This window comes from Schistocerca cancellata, chromosome 10 (assembly GCF_023864275.1).
Source record: "Schistocerca cancellata isolate TAMUIC-IGC-003103 chromosome 10, iqSchCanc2.1, whole genome shotgun sequence".
NCBI lineage: Eukaryota > Metazoa > Arthropoda > Insecta > Orthoptera > Acrididae > Schistocerca > Schistocerca cancellata.
In genome coordinates, this window is record NC_064635.1 from 207,423,306 (window position 1) to 207,442,847 (window position 19,542).

Here is a 19,542-nt window from a genome sequence, read left to right on the forward strand (position 1 = left end):
ATCTTCTTGTCATCGTATGTTAGACATATACTCTTGGGACACCCCTTACAAGTTCTGAACTTCCACGTGACGAAGGATATCGTCTTCTAAGCCGAGAGACGGCGCGTTCGTGGAACACCACAGTCAACCCTCCTAGATGCGTACGTACCAGGTTCTAGCCGCCGTTTCTATAGACGGACAACAATGGTATCTCATGTCATAATTACAACGGGACCTGACCACAGCGCGCTCTTGTCGGTTGTGTGCGTACTGTTAAATGGAGAAATGATCCGACGTTCAGACTTCTTTCATTTTCAAACGGTATATCTCCGGACATGGCCTCGTACCAAAACTTTATCTATGAAATTCCTGCTGCAACCCCTAAAAATCTGTGACAGGAATTGTGAAAACTCGTGTATGTCTTGTTGGTGAATGACGCAACCAATCACAAAACGCTTTTATTTCAGATCTTCAGATGGCTGGCGTTTCAGATTACATAAATGTTTTCATCAACGCATTGTCAGCTCTGCTACTGCACAAGAACCTTGTTTCGATAGTAGGAACATGCTAGTATGGCTGCATATATATCTAATTACACTTTGGGATAGCTCCACTCCATCTTCCATGTTCTCCTGCCGTCTGAGTTGTCAGGGATGAAACAGAGAGAGAGCGAAAGTATATCTACAACATGCACAAAAACTAGACTGCATTCATAAGAGTCGAATAACATGAAAGGTACGTAGTAGTTAATAAAGGTGTAGTATTTTGTTCCATCGTCAGTTTTACGCTATTTAATAATTTCAGATAATCCACATTTTATTTTGGTTCAAACAGTTCAAATGGCTCTGAGCACTATGGGACTTATTTTCTGAGGTCATCAGTCCCCTAGAACTTAGAACTACTTAAACCTAATGACATCACACACATCCATGCCCGAGGCAGGATTCGAACCTGAGACCGTAGCGGTCGCGCGGTTCCAGACTGTAGCGCCTAGAACCGCTCGGCCACTACGGCCGGCCTTTATTTTGGTACAGTGACTGTCACTCAGTGACCATCACTGAGTGATGTGTGTCAGTAGCTCGTGATCTTGCGGTTAGCATCAGCCTCGATCATCAGGTCCCGCGTTCGATTCCTGGCCGGGTCGAATGTTCTTTGGACAGGGTGATGTTGTCCATCATCAAATGGGAAAGTTGCCGTAGTACCGTCAAATAATAACGCTTGCACCAAGCAGCCAAACATCCCGAACAGGATCCTTTTGCTGATATATGAGCTTAACTTCGGGTAACAGCTCGAATACAATGCTTACAAAAGCCTGAAAGTGTTTAATCCATATTTCCGTGCCAGTATTATTGAATACGGAAATAACTCTGTCGGTTACGCTTTCAAGACTAAACCGCTGAATCGTTTTCGATGAAATTTGGTATAGGGATAGCTTGAACTCTGGCTAAGAAATAGGCTACTTTAAAAAGAAAAAGAAATTACCTAAGAGGGAGAAATAAGGAACGGAACGTTCTTTTTACATCACTGAATATACACCACGTAAAACATTGTTATGCTCACACCGCTCCATACGCAACAATCGATCCATGCTGTGCGTGACGTGTCGTCGTGCATTCTGAGAGATGTGGGGTTGGTTGGGGGGGGGGGGGGGGGAGGGGGGGAGGGGGGTACACATGACGAGCTTTGCTTACCTGAACAAGCAGACACGTGAGGGTAGCTGACGTTATCACACATACAGCAGCTTACATCCTCACCATTGCTCACCTCGATAAAACTATTACAAGTAAGCGCAGGCACAGTTAACAGGTAGTACGTAGTGTAGCGAGCAGGAGAGAGAGGTTGAAAGTGGAACACAAAAAGAAACCAGTGTGGTCATCCGGTTTTGACCATACAGTAACAATGGGCTCCTTCGTTTCCTCAATACAGTATGGCTACGCTCTTACCACACATACACCAACAGCAAAGGTGAGAAACTCATGGACAGTCATAGAAATAGTCCAGTTTGCCGCTGGAAGTACAAAATATAAAAGTACGATATTGCAGTGCCTGTGTTATTGCGATTTACGATCCGAAGTTCCTTTGGACATGCATGCATCAGCTGTAGAATGGAATGACAACAATGGAAATTTGTACCTGACCTGGACTCGAACCCGAATTTCCCGCTTATCGCTTGGTTGACAATATATGGAACTTTTGAGGCTGGCCGAATGGTAAGGCGACTGTTCTCGGTAAGTGGGATATTCGGGTTCGAGTTCCAGAACAGCACAAATTTTCATTGTCGTCATTCTGTCCTCCATACGATGGTTGTCCATATTGGCAGTTGAGAATACATTTAATGTGAATACTGAAGTGTCTAACATGAAGCTGAGAGCTGGCAGTTTTTACTATGTACAAATGAAATTGGGGAAGTGCAAGCACGCTAAATCAGAAAAGGATGAGAGAGATTCGTGTAGAAATTGAAAAAAAAAAAATCGCTGTCAGAAAAAATTAGGAGGCTTGCAGGAAGATTAATCGGAACCATTACACTGTAAATCCATTTGAACCTGTTTAGGCCGGCCGGAGTGGCCGTGCGGTTCTAGGCGCTACAGCCTGGAGCCGAGCGACCGCTACGGTCGCAGGTTCGAATCCTGCCTCGGGCATGGATGTGTGTGATGTCCTTAGGTTAGTTAGGTTTAATTAGTTCTAAGTTCCAGGCGACTGATGACCTCAGAAGTTAAGTCGCATAGTGCTCAGAGCCATTTGAACCATTTTTGAACCTGTTTACTTCGCCTGCGTCCACAGCTCCCTCCATTACGGAATTAACTGTTACTTCTGCCTCGGAATGCGTTCTCTCTACCCAGCCCTTCTTTTAGCCAAATCGCATCATTTAGAAGCAGTACCGCTTCATTAATTAGTGGAGGCTAGTTCATACCCAGGCAACGATGGCGTATGAACGGATAGGACACATCATGGTGTCGATGATAGCAGATGAGAATAATCCCCATGGGTGGCCGACTACGGTAGTTTTAGAACACTACAGGCTTTCGTCTGGATAGTTGGTAGAAGAGTTTCACATGTTAACTGTCATTCGAGCATTAGTCCGAGATATTTTAATGCATTAGTCAATCGGGTAGGACAGTCGTAAGTGGTTGGGTTAAAGACATAGGCGCAGATGCTGATGGTAGTTTCTCCTACAATTATTGCCTAGTTTATGGGAGGAGTAGACTGGTTAAAATGGAGTTGGATGGATCGTTGCGAAGCGTGAAATACAGAGCTGAGAAGAGAAGGCATTGAGAAAGCTTGACAGTTATAGACAATGAAGCAAATTAATGTGCCGAGAGTACAAATAAAGCTCACCGGAGGAATATGAAGGAACTGAATCGCACAGTTTTATGTCTAAAAAATCTAGCATAATTGTCGTTTTCAATATTTTTGTAATGTAATCAACCACAATTTAGAGTATTGTAAGACACTTAGGGGCCCATCCGTCCAGTTATAAAGAATCGATCGACGAAAGATCCGTTCCCAAAGATTGGAAAGTTGAACAGGTCACACCAATATTCAAGAAAAGCATTAGGAGTAATCCACTAAATTACAGGCCAATATCATTAACGTCGATATGCAGCATGATTTGGAACGTATATTGTGTTCGAATATTATGAATTATCTCCAAGAAAACGGTCTATTGACACACAGTCAACATGGGTTTAGAAAACATCGTTACTGTGAAACACTACTAGCTCTGTATTCATATGAAGTGTTCAGTGCTATTGACAAGGGATTTTAAATTGATTCCGTATTTCTGGATTTCCGGAAGGCATTTGACACTGTACCACACAAGCGGCTTGTAGTGAAGTTGCGTGCTTATGGAATATCGTCTCAGTTATGTGACTGGATTCGTGATATCCTGTCAGAGAGGTCATAGTTCGTAGTAGCTGGCGGGAAGTCATCGAGTAGAAGAGAAGTTATTTCTGGCGTTCCCCAAGGTAGTGTTTATGGGCCCTTTGCTGTTCCTTATCTATATAAACGATTTGGGAGACAATATGAGCAGCCGTCTTAGGTTGTTTGCAGGTGACGCTGTCGTTTGTCGACTAGTAAAGTCATCAGAAGATCAAAACAAATTGCAAAAATATTTAGAAAAGATACCTGTATGGTTCGAAAATTGTCAATTGACCCTAAGTAGCCGGCCGCGGTGGCCGTGCGGTTCTGGCGCTGCAGTCCGGAACCGCGGGACTGCTACGGTCGCAGGTTCGAATCCTGCCTCGGGCATGGGTGTGTGTGATGTCCTTAGGTTAGTTAGGTTTAAGTAGTTCTAAGTTCTAGGGGACTTATGACCTAAGATGTTGAGTCCCATAGTGCTCAGAGCCATTTGAACCATTTTTGACCCTAAGTAACAAAAAGTTTGAGGTCATCCACATGAGTGCTAAAAGGAATACGTTAAACTTCGGTTACACAATAAATCAGTCTAATCTAAAAGCCGTAAATTCAACTAAATACCTAGTAATTACAATTACGAACAATTTAAATTGGAAGGAACACACAGAAAATGTTGTGGGGAAGGCTAACCAAAGACTGCGTTTCATTGGCAGGACGCTTAGAACATGTAACAGACCTACTAAGGAGACTGCCTACACTACGCTTGTCCGTCCTCTTTTACAATACTGTTGCGCGGTGTGGAATCCTTACCACATAGAACTGACTGATTGCATCGAAAAAGTTGAAAGAAAGGTAGCACGTTTTGTATTATCGCGAAATAGGAGAGAGTGTGTCACTGAAATGATACAGGATTTGGGATGGACGTCATTAAAAGAAAGGCGTTTTTCGCTGCGGAGGAATCTTCTCACGAAATTCCAATCACCAACTTTGTCCTCCGAATGCGAAAATATTTTGTTGACGCCAACCTACATAGGGAGAAACGATCAGCATGATAAAATAAGGGAAATCGGAGCCCGTATTTTCTTTCCGGGCGCTGTACGATATTGGAATAATAGAGAATTATGGATGTGGTTCGATGAACTCTCTGCTAGGCGCTTAAACGTGATTTGCAGAGTATGCACGTAGGTGTAGATGTAGATCACTTCACTGCTGTAGTTGAGAAGATACAAAATTATAAGAAGGGAAGAAACCATGACATTTTTTATTTTGAATTAAAAAAAAAGAAAATATGTTTTTTTAACATATTTCTCTAAGACGCAGAAATATGTCATCCGAGAAATATAAAACGACAAAAGAAGTCTTGTGGTTGATTATATTTCGAGAAAATGGACAGTAATGATTACATTACTTTTTTAACGTAATGTTCTTTCTTTAAATTGTGTGGGATTATTCACAAGTATCTCCGGGGTTTCAGAAGACTGAGAGAAAGCTATAAGCCATATATAAAACAGACATACATCAGTGGATAGGGCCTCTCTCCAGGTTTGTAATTCAGTTTACAGGTACTCAGCACATAGGTGTACCGTTTTTGATGTGGCAGTTACCAATAGGACAGTAAAAACTATTGCCACACACGTTGCAGCACGTCATGGTCAATATCAGCGACCGCCTAAATTATTATTCCATGCAACTCTTCCAGCTTAAATGACAACACACGATCTTTGGCATAATCCAATGAAAGGGTATCAGATGGAATGAAGTCAGGTGACCATGGGAACCACTGAAGCAGAGGGCAATTATGTAACAGGGACCACGTCCAATTCACGGCTGAGGCAATTCGACATTGAGGTAATCACGTCTGAAACAACGTGTGGTGGAGTACCGCCTTGCTCCAAAATGAAATCTCCACTATTTTGCTGTAATTGTAGCAACAGCCATCAGTGCAGCATGTTCAGCTACACGAAACCGTTCGCAATTTTCTCCGCATAGATGACTGGCCCATAAACTTAAGCAGAGGACGTGGCACAAAAGACGTTAACTGGAGGTAAATCACGAATGTGTCTCGCAATCTCGTGTTGCTTTTACGTGGTCCGGACACGCATTTTATGACAGATCACCTTCCCAGGCACATGAAACATAGCCTCGTCTCGAAAACCAACTTCTGTGAAACACCGTTGTCCTCCAGCAGCTGTTGCGATGTCATGGCAAAAGAGAACGAAGCCCAATTTCCCAAGTTGTCAGTGCATGCGACAACTGCAGCCGGTACGGCTCTACACGCATATGTATGCGGAGAATATGCCAGATAACTGACTGCGGTACATGCCACACCTTTGCTCGCGGGTGTCGATGATTTCTTCTGACTCCTGACAAACTGTTTCCGCCCGCGTTCCACCTTGCCAACTTGTGGTCACAGCTAGTCTCTTATTTTTATTTTTATTTTTTTCGCGCCATGTAAGGACCCAGTGCCACGGAATGTGTTGTACCAACCATGGATTTTCTGTTGGTGCCTTAACCTGATATTTGGTACGAAATCGTCACTGAACCGTCACTGAACCGGCACATTTCGTAAATCGTGGACACATGACGCATATATTGCTGCACTATGCGCCGTGTTCTGACATGCCTCTTCTATCGTGGAGCGCTCTGCAGCTCCTCCACACAGCATGTAAAAGCCCCCGTAAACGGTCAAACAATATGTCAGATCTTACTATGGTTGCCAAAGATTTGACAGTGTACTTCTGTTTTACGTGTTTGTCAAACACAAAGTGTGTTTGACAGAAATTTTGATTGCCAGAAATTTCACAAGATGGCGGACGTTGTATGTGTTTAGGTTACGCAAAATCCATTATCTTTAATGAAAAGTAGTTTTATTACAATAAATCTCACTACACCACGAATTTCCACAACTATGGAAACTACGATCAAGAATAAAAACAAAATAGCACCGGCGCTTTCAAAACTGTAGAGGTATTGCATCTTTCCCTCACATACGGGGTGATCAAAAAGTCGGTATAAATTGAAAACTGAATAAATCACGGAATAATGTAGATAGAGAGAACAAATTGACACACATGCTTGGAATGACATGGGATTTTATTAGAACCAAAAAAAAAACAAAGTTCACAAAATGTCCGGCAGATGGAAATGCGTGATTCTGGTTTTGTAACTGCTACCGTGACGGGTGAGAGGTACGCCGATATGTTACAGAATCGCAGCCTAGATGATAAACACCTACTGGAACGTACGATGTTTATTCAGGATGGCGCTCCACCCCGTATTGCTAGACGCGTGAAAGATCTCTTGCGCGCGTCGTTTGGTGATGATCGTGTGCTCAGCCGCCACTTTCGTCATGCTTGGCCTCCCAGGTCCCCAAACCTCAGTCCGTGCGATTATTGGCTTTGGGGTTACCTGAAGTTGCAAGTGTATCTTGATCGACCGACATCTCTAGGGATGCTGAAAGATAAGATCCGACGCCAATACCTCACCATAACTCCGGACATGCTTTACAGTGCTGTTCACAAGATTATTCCTCGACTACAGCTATCGTTGAGGAATGAGGGTGGACATATTGAGCATTTCCTGTAAAGAACATCATCTTTGCTGTGTCTTACTTTGTTATGCTAATTATTGCTATTCTGATCAGATGAAGCGCCATCTGTCGGACATTTTTAGAACTTTTTTTTTGGTTCTAATAAAATCCTATGTCATTCCAAGCATGTGTGCCAATTTGTACCTCTCTATCTACATTATTCCGTGACTTTTTCAGTTTTCAAATTTATACTGACTTTTTGATCACCCGGTATATTTCGCAGGAAAATCAGTATTCTACTACGCACAACATACGAGCAGGAGTGCAAAAAATAAAATATATCGAAGTTCTCAAGTTCTTCCACGGACATGTACATGTCCCCAGGTTGAGATATTTTAATGAACTATCATTAGAGGATCAAGTAGCAGAGAATAAATTTTGGTGTTCTTTTGTCTTCTTTTTCGATATGAGGGCGAGTGTAACATTTTCCTTAACAGGTTTTCATGCGTACATTTCTCTCATTTTAAAACCGTCCCTGGACCAGACGACTTGTTTCCTACTTCTTCCTCTCCTTCTTTTTCTTCTTCTTTAAACACAGAGTCAGGGTCGATGTTAGAAATGCTTTACATGCCAATCCCACTAGTATCAAAACGCAGCATAGGTGAACAGTGTCTGCTTCAAAAGTGAGGTTAAATTGACAAACTTTGTTGGTATGTGTACGGGCTTGTTTGACAGATCCCTGGCTAGATAAGAGCCAGTTTGAGAAATAAGTTTGATATTTAACAAAGGAATTCGCCAAACAGCCGTGCAAATTGAGAAGTTGTTTTTTTTATTTTCGCAAAAAGTTTCGGCAATTCAATATGTCATCTTCAGGCCCCATATACACCTCTCAAAAATTATCGATATTAGCATACTGCGGCCATCTGTTTCTGGATGTCGTGAATTCTCAAGTGCTTCCTTCGAAGACTTGACTGTAACTGAGTCATCGAGGGAAGCACATGAGAATTCACGACATACAGGAACAGATGGGCCGATTATGCCAATACCGATCATTTTTGAGAGGTGCAAATAACTTGTCAATTTGCACGGTTGTTTGGCGAATTTCGTTGTTAAATATTTGACCAGCCGCTGTCACACGCCAACAATAGATCAAAGAAGAAATAAGTCTGACTCTTTACGAGTGCTTTTACGAGTCGAAACTAGGAGAGGTGGTCTATCCACTGATATGTGTCATTTTCCTTTATGTCTTCTAGTTCTCGGTTAGTCGTCTTCCGAAACCCCGAAAGTGATTATGAATAACCCTGTAATCCTCGCCATGGAAGTGCAGCATGGTCACGCGCCTCAACAACCAGATACGGAAATGGTTCCTTTGAAAGGGCGCGGCCGGTTTTCCTTCCCCATCCGTGAACCACTCCGAGCTTGTGCTCCGACTCTGGTGACCCTGATGTCGACAGGACGTTAAAGCCTATCTTCCTTCCCCTCTTTTCATCTACGGGCGTAACTGTTCCATTTTATAAAGTACGAAGGCCCGCTAAATGATTGTTAAAAAAAAAGAAATGTTCAAATGTGTGCGAATTCCTAAGGGACCAAACTGCTGAGGTCATCGGTCCCTAGAGTTACACACTACTTAAACTAACTCAAACTAACTTATGCCCGAGGGAGGATTCGTACCTCCGGTGGGAGGGGCCGCGCAATCCGTGACATGGCGCCTCAAACCGAGCGGCCACTCCGCGCAGGCAAATGATTGTAAGAGACTATGATGACATGCACCTTTTGTACCTAGATTCAGAGAATCTTTTTCTGCTTATCCTCCACTTTTTTAATTTTCATCATTAAATAGCCATTTTGCATTTTTTTTTCTGGATTTTTGTTCTTATGATGACTCAATAGAGTCGACCCCGATTAGCTGTCATAAACCCACTAAATGCGATCAACACCTTGGTGAATGAGGGAGTGTATAATTATGGTAAATTAATAGGTGTTTTAATCGAAATATCACTGTTGTAAAGAGCCGTTTAGTGAGTGAGTTTACCAGATAACTTGGTTGTCATTTCCAGCTTCCATTCATGGGCATGCGGCAGTCGGGGGTGGAGAAGTACCTCAAGAAGTCCCTGTGCGCCCTGCAGCTGGACTACGTGGACCTCTACCTGATCCACAACCCCGTGGGCTTCCAGGACGTCGACGGCGGCGGCTTCCCCAAGGACAAGGACGGCAACGTGCTCCTCGACGTGACCACCGACCACGTCGCCATATGGAAGGTACGTGCGGTGTAGCTCCTGCGCGTTGCACGGCCTCGCATCGCATATTGCCGTCCGCGAAGTGTACAGCGTGCAGGAAAACAACCTGGTAACAAGAGTGAGAGCAGGATAGGCGATCGACGAATCGCGCAAAATTTTAGCTATATTCGAAGGTCGGGGAACTGAGCACAGTGTAGCTGCAGCCAAGAGACGACAGCCGACCAGCGACGAGTCCACAGATATGTGTGCACGTCAACTAACTTGCCGCAGCAGATACCTATTATGCTAAAGAGTGCAGTCACTAATTAAATTAGCTGAAGATAGTGGTTCCAGTCACATTGTAAGACGTCATGGTCTCCTGACCTTCATTGCTTACATATCCCACCCTCACAATCATATTCCGCGCATCAAGACGCTTCATTCGAACCCAAACGATATGCAATTAACAAGTAAGCGCACCGTGGTTGAAATACTCGAGACTGGCGTACACACATACATTCCAGACACGACGGTCACAGATGCTTTTAGTTGGGGAGAGAAACCACACAACGGGACGTCGGTCCCTTCAGAGGACGACCCAGCCTATGTCGGCCAGTGACCGCCCGTGTAGCAGACAGCGTGGGCCCGAGTGAAAGGGGGGAACAACCCCGTGTTCGGCTTAAAAGCAAATTCCTCTACATTGTGTGGGAGCGGCCAGCCTACGCATTCTTTACACATAGCATGCAGTTCAAGAGATTTTCACAGGGAGACAGCAAACGCCAAACCCCAATACTACAGGTTTCCGGATTGGTCGCCTTAAACGAAACGTCATTCTCCGGTTTTAGAAGAGATGCTGATTGGAAGACGATATTTCTGACGCCTTGAGCTCAAGGAATAATGGAAGAGACCGAAAGATATACCCCTTCACATCTGGCGTGGAGAGGACCGTTCCGTTGTCGCTCTTGGAGCGAGGAACAAGTCTCTCCTCAGTACTTCACTGGGAGAGCACCTCCGTCGAGAGCGAATCGAAGTGCCACTCTATATTGAGTCCTTGCCATTAAGCATTGTTCACTGTGTTGGCCAACACACTTATTGTGCGGTGTGAACGGACAGAGTTATAGTTAAACGCCTGCGAGCGAATTTGAGTGGCATCGCGGTGGACTGGTTATCTGACCGGTGTACCATGCCAATAGTTAGTCTAGGGGGGAATAGGAATCCTTGACTTCATCAAGGCGTAGGGAGAGTTTGATTGGCGAAGGTCAATCCAGATAGAAAGAGATTTATCTTATTTGTCAGCAGTGAGCGGCGCAGACAGCAGTCATCGCAGCTTACAGTATTGTGCGCTACAGCTATTGCGAGCCCTATATTTCCTCCACAACAGTACACTTCACTGCATTTCACACGCGACAGCCTCGACCGTACCTAGCAACATCCTAAAGGATAATTATTCAAGTTGAGTAGGTGGGCCTCTCAGCCATTCTGCCAAGTCGACAACCATCTTAAAATTTGTATAGAAATTTCATTAGCGAATCGTATCCTTGAGAGGTAACTTCACATTCCAAAAAGAACCAGGATATAACTTGTTCAATTCATAACTAAAAGTGCCATTGTGATTTCTCAGAATTTTTGCAAAATAAATAATAACTTTCCTTAGTTTCATGTTTTTCTTACACCAACTAGCACTACTCCAGTACTCAAGTATCCCACTAGTTACGTAAGAAATTTTGTGAATTTTTGTGTCATTTCCTTACAGCGGACGACTCCAGAATATATTTATTGCTGAAAGTTTTTCAGGCATTTCTCTTTAGAACGTTAGGAGCGTCTGTCTGACTTCTGTAGTAGTGTGGGGGTGGAAATTGCATCTTGCAGGAGCCACAGGGTGAAGGGTACATCTCAGATTAATCCATTGAGCAGAATAACAGAATAACAGATCAACCCCACACCTCAGAACATGTAGATATCCCTTAAATTCCTACCCGTGATAGCTTACATAGATGATAGAGGACGGCAGGAGAGCAAACAAGAAAGCACTGTAGGACAAGGTTCCCCAAACTGTCTTCTGCAGAACGCGGAAAGTTTTGGATCAACTCGGTTCCGAGAGTTCCGGAACCTACATAGAAAATTCAAACAAAGATCAACATAAACATCATTTCTGCCCTTTTTATTGTTCACGAAAACCACACATTGCGTGTGGTACCACCATACAGCGAGACCTTCAGAGTTGGTGGTCCAGATTGCTGTACACACCGGTAATACGTCCTCTTGCATTGATGCATGCCTGTAGATATATGCATACTATCCACAACTTCATCAAGGCAATGTTGGTCCAGATTGTCCCACTCCTCAACGGCGATTCGGCGTAGATCCCTCAGAGTGCTTGGTGGGTCACGTCGTCTATAAACAGCCCTTCTCAATCTATCCCAGGCATATTCGACAGGGTTCATGTCTGGAGAACGTGCTAACATGCTGGCCACTCTAGTCCAGCGATGTCGTTATCCTGAAGGAAGTCATTCATAAGATGTGCACGATGGGGGTGCGAATTGCTGTCCATGAAGAGAAATGCCTCGCCAATATGCTGCCATTATCGGTCGGAGGATGGCATTCACGTATCGTGCAGCCGCTGCGGGGCCTACCATGACCACCAGCGGCGTACGTCCGCCCCTCATAATGTCACCACAAAACATAAGGGAACCTCCACCTTGCTGCACTCGCTGGACAGAGTGTCTAAGGGGTTCAGTCTGACCGGGTTGCCTCCAAACACGTCTCCAATGATTGTGTGGTTGAAGGCATATGCGACACTCCTCGGTGAAGAGAACGCGATGCCAATCCTGAGCGGTCCATTCGGCATGTTGTTGGGCTCGTCTGTACCTCGCTGCACGGTGTCATGGTTGCAAAGATGGACCTCGCCATGGACGTCTGGAGTGAAGTTGCGCATCATACAGCCTATTGCACACAGTTTGAGTCGTAACACGACGTACTGTGGGTGCACGAAAGGCATTATTCAACACGATGGCGTTGCTGTCATGGTTCCTCCGAGCCATAATCTGTAGGTAGCTGTCATCCACTCCATTAATAGTCCTTGAGCGACCTGAGCGAGGCATGTCATCGACAGTTCCTGTCTCTAGGTACCTCTTCCATGTCCAAACAATGTCGCTTCGTTTTACTCCGAGAGGCCTGGACACTTCCCTTGTTGAGAGCCCTTCCTGGCACAAAGTAAGAATGCGGACGCGATCGAACCGCGGTAATGACCTTGTAAGAATGGTTGAACTACAGACAACACGTTCCGTGTACCTTCTTCCTGGTGGAATGACTGAAACTAATCGGCTGTCGCACCCCCTCCGTCTAATAGGCGCTGCTCATGCGTGGTACTTTGCATCTTTGGGCGGGTTTAGTGACATCTCTGAACAGACAAAGGAACTGTGTTCGTGATACAATAGTCACAATCAACGTTTATCTTCAGGAGTTCTGGGAATTGGCGTAATGAAAAAACTTTTTTTGATGTTTGAAGTTGCCTCGCAAATCAGCAGACGGATGCTCTCTCCTCTGTTAGCCTCAGAGCGGAAAGGAAGGGGAACGGGAACTACTAGTGATGATTCGGTAGCCTGAAGTACCGACAACCACCGGAACACGACTGAACACTGTCAACTCGGCTTGAATTCTAGTCTGCATATTTTCGTTTCTCTGTTGTTCTCTCTGGTGGAAGACGGGCACAAAATTACAAGAATATTACGATAACGACAGCTACAGTCTCAGACACTAGTCTGTGTTTCATTAAACGACCCGTATACGCCAGCCGATAAAAGATATCCAGACGCCTATTACACAGCACATAGCACTCCGTCTTCAGGCCCATTGGGACCATCCGACCGCCGTGTCGTCCTCAGATGAGGATGCGGTTAGGAGGGGCGTGTGGTCAGCACACCGATCTCCCGGTCCTTATGATGGTTTTCTTTGACCGGAGTCGCTAGTATTCGGTCGAGTAGCTTTTCAATTGGCATCACGAGGCTGAGTGCACCCCGAAAAATGGCAACAGCACATGGCAGCGCCGATGGTCACCCATCCAAGTGCCAGCCACACCCAACAGCGCTTAACTTCGGTGATCTGACGGGAACTGTGTATCCACTGCGGCAAGGCAGTTGCTCAGACATCTATTAGTGGATGTTAATTTATGACGGTTTCAACTCTGCTGGGGTCTCTCTCAGTGAGGTGCCTGTATGTCTGTTGAGGAACGGCAGCATATTCTTTCTCAGTAGCCAGAACCAGAGAAGGTACTGATGTTGAACACTGGAGTGAAGTCGACGTTCTAACTCATCCAACAGGACTTCCATGAGGTTCACGTTCTGTCTCTGGGCAGACCTGTCCATTTCTGGAACGTTATCGTGCACGCAGTACACAGCGAAGTAGAATGTGTTCATATCCATCCGCATTTGGTTGGTTGTTTGATTTAGGAGATCGGACCAAACAGCGGGGTCATCAGTTCCATCGGGTAAAGGAAAGCATGCAGAAGGATGGCGGTCGTGCCCTTTCACAGGAAGCATCCCGACATTTATCTGAAGCGATTTAGGAGAATCACAGAAAACCTAAATCAGGATGGCCGGACGCGGTTTTGAACCGTCGTCTTCCCGAATGCGAGTCCGGCACATAATTTTATTCAGGCATTCGCCAAACCCAAACACTGGCACAGGACGCAGCGTGAGTCATCACTCCAAATCCCCGGTTTCCAGTCATCCACTGATCAGCGGTATCGCTCCTCGCGCTACCTCAACCACCACTCAGCACTGAGCACAGAAATGTCTGGCTCGTAAGGATGCGCTCTACCACTGGTCTCCACTCTGTTTCCTCGCTATGCACAGTTAGTATGGTAACTGTACTGTTGGTAACACTTTCATACGATTTTTACGACCATCCTCGATAAAACTGGACGGTCCTAGGCTATCAGTACAAGCGGTCTGTCTGGTCTTGCTTTAGCTGTGGTTATTCCTTTTTAACAATAACAGCACCGACAGTCGACTTGGGTAGCTTTAGAAAGGTTGAAATGTCCCCGACACATTTGTTAACTGGGTTATATCCAATGACTGGTCCATGTTCAAAGTCACTGAGCTTTCCTGACTGACCCTTTGTGATGTCGTGATGTGTCTGACAACACAACAGCTCCCGCCTCCTATGACACTACTGGCCATTAAAATTGTTACACCACGAAGATGACGTGCTACAGACGCGAAAATTAACCGACAGGAAGAAGATGCTGTGATATGCAAATGATTAGCTTTTCAGAGCATTCACACAAGGTTAGCGCCGGTGGCGACACCTACAACGTGCTGATATGAGGAAAGCTTCGAACCGATTTCTCATACACAAACACCAGTTGACCGGCGTCGCCTGGTGAAACGTTGTTGTGATGCCTCGTGTAAGGAGGAGAAATGCGTACCATCACGTTTCCTACTTTGGTAAAGGTCGGATTGTAGCCTATCGCGATTGCGGTTCACCGTATCGCGACATTGCTGCTCGCGTTGGTCGAGATCCAATGACTGTTAGCAGAATATGGAATCGGTGGGTTTAGGATGGTAATACGGAACGCCGTGCTGGATCCCCACGGTCTCGTATCACTAGCAGCTGAGATGACAGGCATCTTATCCGCATGGCTGTAACGGATCGTGCAGCCACGTCTCGATCACTGAGTCAACAGATGGGGACGTTTGCAAGACAACAACCATCTGCACGAACAGTTCGACGACGTTTGCAGCAGCATGGTTCAAAATGGTTCAAATGGCTCTGAGCACTATGGGACTTAACATCTATGGTCATCAGTCCCCTAGAATTTAGAACTACTTAAACCTAACTAACCTAAGGACATCACACAACACCCAGTCATCACGAGGCACAGAAAATCCCTGACCCCGCCGGGAATCGAACCCGGGAACCCGGGCGCGGGAAGCGAGAACGCTAACGCACGACCACGAGCTGCGGACACAGCAGCATGGACTATCAGTTCTGTGACCATGGCTGCGGTTACCCTTGACAGACAGGATCGCCTGCGATGGTGTGCTCAACGACCAACCTGGGTGCACGAATGGCAAAACGTCATTTTTTTCCGATGAATCCAGGTTCTGTTTACAGCATCACGATGGTCGCATCCGTGTTTGGCGACATCGCGGTTAACGCACGTTGGAAGCGTGTATTCGTCATCGCCATACTGGCGTATCACCCGGCGCGATGGTATGGCGTGCCATTGGTTACACGTCTCGGCCACCTTTTGTTCGCATTGACGGTACTTTGAACAGTGGACGTTACATTTCAGATGTGTTACGACCCGTGCCTCTACCCTTCATTCGATCCCTGCGAAACCCTACATTTCAGGAGGATAATGCACGACCGCACATGTTGCAGGTCCTGTACGGGCCTTTCTGGATACAGAAAATGTTCGACTGCTGCCCTAGCCAGCATATTCTCCAGATCTCTCACCAATTGGAAATGTCTGGTTAATGGTGGCCGAGCAACTGGCTCGTCACAATACGCCAGTCACTACTCTTGATGAACTGTGGTATCGTGTTGAAGCTGCATGGGCAGCTGTACCTGTACACGGCATGCAAGCTCTGTTTGACTTAATGCCCAGGCGTATCAGGGCCGTTATTACGGCCAGAGTTGGTTGTTCTGGGTACTGATTTCTCATGATCTATGCACCCATATTGCGCGAAAATGTCATCACATTAGAGTTTTAGTATAATATATTTGTCCAATGAATACGAGTTTATCATGTGCATTTCTTCTTGGTGTAGCAATTTTAATGGTCGGTAGTGTGTAAGGGGCATACAAAAAGAAACGAGCTGGAGTATGGAATGCACTGACAGGAGGGTAATATCGTGGCGTGTGTAACGAGGAGTGGTTCCGACCAGAGAGCGAAAGTTCACAGCCTGTCACTAGGGCACCCGTACATGTCACGTGACAATACAGAGCTAGCAGCACCACGCATCAGTCGTCCAACGTTGCCAGTCGCATTGCAAACAATGACATGGAGGCGTCAAATGACGAGCAAAGCGGTGGTGTTCGTGTTCTGTCAGCGGAAGAAGTAGGAGGAATGGACATTCATCGAAGAATGTCACAAGTGTACGGCGAACACAGCAAGTCCCTTGCAAGAGTCAAGGCGTGACACAAGCACTTCATGGAAGGACGGGTATTCTTAGCCGATGATGCACGGTCTGGAGCACCACACTGCATTACCGATGACATCGTCCACCTGGTGGATGCACTCTTACCCTGGACCGCCGTCGTCGGACTGAGCATCAAGTATTCACACCATCCTGAAGGAACGCAAAGTGTGTGCCCAATGGGTGCCCCACAGTCTTCAACCACACCAGGAAGCATGTCGAATGGCCCACTGTCTTGCTCATCTGCAGTGCTATGCTCAGGAAGGGAATGTGTTCCAGGCACGAGTGGTAGTTGGAGATGACTCATGGTGTCATCTCTTCGAACCAGAAACAAAAAGACAGTCTCCTGTGGAAGCATCCAGGGTCACCACCACCCAAAAAGCCAAGGCCACCCACACGAGTGCACGAAACGTCATGCTGACGTTCTTCTTCGACCAAGATGGCCCCCTTCTGATTCACTTCCTGCAGCGCGGTGTAACCTCCCAACAGAAAGAATATATATAACATTCACATTTAGTATAACCTAGCAACAGATAAATTCCGTAACCTACGAATAATAAAATGTGAGTAATCTCTCAATATAATTGTCGCTCACTTATAACCTTACAATAATTGACTGTGAATTTAAACTGGTAAATTTTGAACGTCAGCAGTGCTGCGTCATGGCCCTGAAAATTCATTCTGAATAAATTGAAAAATCTTACCTCAATGATATCGCCAGATAGCGCGTATATCAGGGCAGTTCAATAAGTAATGCAACACATTTTTTTTCTCGGCCAATTTTGGTTGAAGAAACCGGAAATTTCTTGTGGAATATTTTCAAACATTCCCGCTTCGTCTCGTATAGTTTCATTGACTTCCGACAGGTGGCAGCGCTGTACGGAGCTGTTAAAATGGCGTCTGTAACGGATGTGCGTTGCAAACAACGGGCAGTGATCGAGTTTCTTTTGGCGGAAAACCAGGGCATCTCAGATATTCATAGGCGCTTGCAGAATGTCTACGGTGATCTGGCAGTGGACAAAAGCATGGTGAGTCGTTGGGAAAAGCGTGTGTCATCATCGCCGCAAGGTCAAGCAAGACTGTCTGATCTCCCGCGTGCGGGCCGGCCGTGCACAGCTGTGACTCCTGCAATGGCGGAGCGTGCGAACACACTCGTTCGAGATGATCGACGGATCACCATCAAACAACTCAGTGCTCAACTTGACATCTCTGTTGGTAGTGCTGTCACAATTGTTCACCAGTTGGGATATTCAAAGGTTTGTTCCCGTTGGGTCCCTCGTTGTCTAACCCAACACCAGAAAGAGCAAAGGAGAACCATCTGTGCGGAATTGCTTGCTCGTCATGTGGCTGAGGGTGACAATTTCTTGTCAAAGATTGTTACAGGCGATGAAACATGGGTTCATCACTGCGAACCTGAAACAAAACGGCAATCAATGGAGTTATTGATGCAGTACGACGTTGGCTCCGACATCGACCAGTGGAATAGTACCGTGCAGGCATACAGGCCCTCATTTCAAGGTGGCGTAAGGCCGTAGCATTGAATGGAGATTACGTTGAAAAATAGTGTTGTGTAGCTAAAAGATTGGGGAATAACCTGGTGTATTTCAATGCTGAATAAAACAACCCCTGTTTCAGAAAAAAAATGTGTTGCATTACTTATTGAACTGCCCTCGTATATCTGCTCCTATAAGAAATTATTCTGGCACAGCCCAGTGCAATGCTGGCCGCTAGATTTGTCATGTATGAAAAGAAACAACTGATTTTTCATTACGATTGCGTGTGACCATGAATTGCAGAAATTAGTAAATTCTTTAAATTCAAATGAATGATTATCAAAAAAGTTAATTTTATAAAAAAATTATTATTAAAAGATTTTTTAAAACATTTACATGGGACCTGATATAACAATAGTACAAATTTTGTTGTAATAAACTACATATGCGCGCGGCTGTTTTTACCTTACACTGCATTGCTCAGGCTGCGCCATCGCTCCCCACGACCGGCCCAGCCCACTCCACACACACGACTGCCAGCCACTACTTACTCCTACTGCCGTACAGTTCCTACTGCATACAACACTGCTCTCTGGTCTGAGATTCTCTTATGGCTTACATATCGCAGGCAGCGCGTGAGCAATCCATCAAAATTACATCTGCTCGAGTGCGTTAGCAATAAATTCCTTAGTCATGGACCTCTTACAATGGGACAACAGTGAATACCCAGCGTTACACGCGAACCTCGACCACCGTTCGCCAAGCGATCAAATCAAAACGACCAGGCGGTCTCACTTGTGGGGTCATCCTGCTCCACGACAATGCAAAGCCGCATACGGCCAGCACAGTCGCGGCACTCCTGCAGAAATTGAAATGGGAGGTTGTCGGCCGCCTTCCATACAGTCCGGACCTCTCTCCCTGCGTTTACACCGTTTTTGGTCCTCTTAGAAAGGCTCTGAGGGGCAAATGATTCATCTCGGGTGACAAAGCTCAGCTGTATGTGCGGAACTGGTTAACATCGCTGCCACAGGAAGTTTATGAGGTACCTATGCACCGCCTTGTGTCACAGTGGGAAAAGTGTCTCAACAACCAGGGTCAATACTTCTAACATACAGGTACTGGTTTCTGTAATTGTGCCTCTGGCTCGTTTCTTTTTGAACGCCCCTTATACGAGGTGCATTCAAGTTCTAAGACCTCCGATTTTTTTTCTCCGGACTGGAAAGAGATAGAAACATGCGCATTGTTTTAAAATGAGGCCGCGTTCATTGTCAATACGTCCCAGAGATGGCAGTACCGTACGGCAGATGGAATTTTACCGCCACCGG

The 19,542-nt window shown here is 45.6% G+C and overlaps 1 protein-coding gene across 1 annotated transcript in view; it reads left to right on the forward strand.

The window, feature by feature from the left end:
* Positions 1-19,542, forward strand: part of LOC126106297 (1,5-anhydro-D-fructose reductase-like) — a 44,279-nt gene that overhangs the window by 6,877 nt on the left and 17,860 nt on the right. Inside the window, exon 3 of the mRNA XM_049912516.1 lies at positions 9,421-9,621. Within this exon, the coding sequence (XP_049768473.1) occupies positions 9,421-9,621 (201 nt within the window). The remainder of the gene's footprint in view (positions 1-9,420; positions 9,622-19,542) is intronic.